The following is a 2,770-nucleotide window of genomic DNA, read 5'->3' as shown; positions in this document are numbered from 1 at the left end:
CATAAATAATTTCTCATCTCTGAATATAAAACTCAATTCAAATGGAATAGATAAGTTTAAATTCAAATTCAAAACTGCTTGCAGAATACACTGTCCTAAGCATAAATGATTTCTCATCTAAATACTGGGCCAATCACTAGCTATAATGACAAATGATACAATCAATCTTTGGATAGCAACTGCTAATGTATAGTAAGTCTCATAAGGGCTGAAGAAATGACACTGGTCTTTCTAGACGTGACCTGCTGACAGTGATTTCAAGTACAACCTCCATTACTTTTGAAAGTGAACATATCCACAAAAGGCTCTGTCCATATCGCCTGTCAAATGTCTAGGAAACTGAAAATGGGTAAAACCCAGAATGTTCTAACTTGCAAGTAATTTTATAAAAAATGGAAGCAATGGTAAATTCAAATTTGAGGTGAACAACACACAACGGACAGGTGCATTTACACTAGCGACATAAAAATGACCAAAGCCGTGACCGAACTCAAGTCCATTACCCTCCGATCACCATGCAGCCTCCAAGAGGCCAAGGCCACACTTCGAAAGAAACTACAACAGATAACCAGTTAATATTCAGTGTCTACACATCCTGCCTTTCACAAGTTTTAAAGGGCTGCCTGTCTACACACCATTGTCCACAGAATCTCTTGCTTTGTATTTAAAAACTGTGCTAACCAGATTAAAATTCAAGCATGTTAACTTGGAACTTTAGTTAAAACTATTAAATTTGACTATGACATCCTAAATACAAACTAATGTCAATTTTTTTTTAATCATTAACATCTAGATTTGGCATTTCTGCTTTGCCAAACTTCGTGCCTCTGAGCTGCCTTCTTACTTGGTAAAGTTAAAATCAACATGCCGAACCCTGCAAACTCCCCCATCCCTCACCCCAGTCCTTATGTCCAGTCCTGACAGGGCCAGACCACATTCCAAGTCCTGCGGGCGTCATAACAACTGCCGCCACCACGCGGCTAGTCCATGCATCGAGCGGGTTCCTGTGAGCCCGCCCCCAGTCTGAGAGGCCCCAGCCCTGCAGTGCTTTTAGTCTGAAATTTCCTGGGTCTTCTACATTTGAGGACCCTCCTCTCTCCACGGCCTCCTGGGTTTATGTAGAGGTGATGCCCCTGTGCTCTGCCTGCCACTACAATGAAACGAGGAGAAATAGTTTGGGGCCTGAGCCCTGAGAAAAGGAAGGGGTGAGGGCAGTACCTGCAGTGCGCACCCTCTGGCCACTGCTTCATCTGCATTCAGTGTCGTGCTAACATCTTTTCCAAAGAATTTGGCAATTTTTTCTTTCACGGCTGGAATTCGTGTAGCGCCTCCAATGATCTCGACAGCACTCACGTCTTCTGCTTTGAGCTGAGTCTGTTCCATCAGCCAACGAAGGGGGGTGTCGATCTTTTGCAGGAGTTCAGCACAGAGCTCTTCAAACTGCGCCCTTGGCAAGTAAGGTGGACACTTTATAAATCTTTAGAAGAGCTACCTACAGGCCAACACTGTGTCCTACTGTTTTTAAACAAACAAACTCCATGAATTTCATTTTTTTCCCCCTCAGATACCCTAGATTCTACACGGGCTACGTTTAACTGTAATCTATTACTTTTCTTAAAAAATAGACGAAAGAGGTATAGAAAGGAGATAGAGAAAAAATTAGTTCTCCTGGTATCACTAAAAAGATCACTTTTATATTAAGATCGCCATTTTACTCATAAACACTTTATGTGATCCAATTCTCCACCCTGGGTATTTTTTTCCATTCCCTTCAAAATATTTGTGTACTATTCCATGAACCCAGTACTCAATTACTGGCCCAGGAATACTAGAAATTGGGGAATACCAGAGCCTTCGTCACAAGGGCGCTTAGCGAAGCTCCAAAATCCTGCCTGGCAGAGGGGGCCCCCGTTCTCATGATGCCGAAGGTCTTCTGACATGCACAACCCTGAAATGCGGGCCAAGTCGCACGCCCCATGGCTGCATCCGACCCCTGGGCTCTGATGCAGCAAGAAGCGCTTTCCACTCGACCTGGCAGAGTTCAAGACGCACCTGCTCATCTTTCCCGAAACATCCTTGTCGTTCATGAAGCACTCGATGTTGAGGGGCAGGTCTGTGCTGTTGGAGCTCATCAGCTTCTTCAGCTTCTCGCACTCCTGGTACAGGCGTAGCAGTGCTCGGATTTTGGATTTTGCATCCAACTTGTACTTAGTTTTAAATTCTGCACAAAAATGGTCCACTAACTTTTCGTCAAAGTTTTTTCCTCCTAAGAAAGGATCAAAAGCTGTTCCCAGTACCTAATTTAGTTAAAACAACAAATAATTGGTTACTTTTGAGTCATATTTTTAACTAAAATCTTAACTATTACTACTCGAGAACAACTGAAGACTAATAGGCTCAAGACTTCTATTTAGATTATAACATGAAATCCAAATCAGTGAGAAGAAATGTGACTACAAGTTCCAAACAAAAAACTAAATTTCTATGGTATTTTTGATTTTTAATAATTATGTGGAAGATGATCTTAAAAACATCTCCCTCCCCTCAGCATGACTACTAGACGCAGCTTTATGAAGTTGTCCTGGGGGTGGTTCCTTGTTCTTCACCAAGACCACAGTCGAGAACCTTGGCAGCTTAATGACAAATTAACACAGTTTATGTTTGATCCCTTAGCTCCAACTTATGACTTTACCTTCAATTTCCCCTTGTTAAAGGCACAGGCAGACACTTGAAAGGCGGAGTGTCCCATATCAACGAAAACCACTACCCG

The 2,770-nt window shown here is 42.5% G+C and overlaps 1 protein-coding gene across 1 annotated transcript; it reads right to left on the bottom strand.

Moving 5' to 3' along the window:
- Positions 1-1,059: 1,059 nt before the first annotated feature.
- Positions 1,060-2,770, bottom strand: LOC105310230 (heat shock protein 105 kDa-like). The gene is made up of 3 exons (XM_011386429.2): positions 2,693-2,770; positions 2,053-2,297; positions 1,060-1,447 (listed from the first exon to the last, which is right to left on the bottom strand). The coding sequence occupies exons 1-3, from the start codon at positions 2,747-2,749 to the stop codon at positions 1,075-1,077; spliced, it is 675 nt and encodes a 224-aa protein (XP_011384731.2). The 5' UTR covers positions 2,750-2,770; the 3' UTR covers positions 1,060-1,074.

Source organism: Pteropus vampyrus, unplaced genomic scaffold (genome assembly GCF_000151845.1).
Source record: "Pteropus vampyrus isolate Shadow unplaced genomic scaffold, Pvam_2.0 Scaffold1476, whole genome shotgun sequence".
In the NCBI taxonomy this organism is placed as follows: domain Eukaryota; kingdom Metazoa; phylum Chordata; class Mammalia; order Chiroptera; family Pteropodidae; genus Pteropus; species Pteropus vampyrus.
This window is presented reverse-complemented; position numbering and strand designations above follow the sequence as displayed.

Excerpts from the sequence above, each read along its gene's own strand:
- LOC105310230 (XM_011386429.2), bottom strand. The coding sequence starts at position 2,749 with ATGGGACACTCCGCCTTTCAAGTGTCTGCCTGTGCCTTTAACAAGGGG. Across the intron at positions 2,298-2,692 it reads TTAACAAGGGGAAATTGAAG|GTACTGGGAACAGCTTTTGA; the intron begins GTAAAGTCATAA and ends TAACTAAATTAG. Across the intron at positions 1,448-2,052 it reads GTTTCGGGAAAGATGAGCAG|GGCGCAGTTTGAAGAGCTCT; the intron begins GTGCGTCTTGAA and ends TTACTTGCCAAG.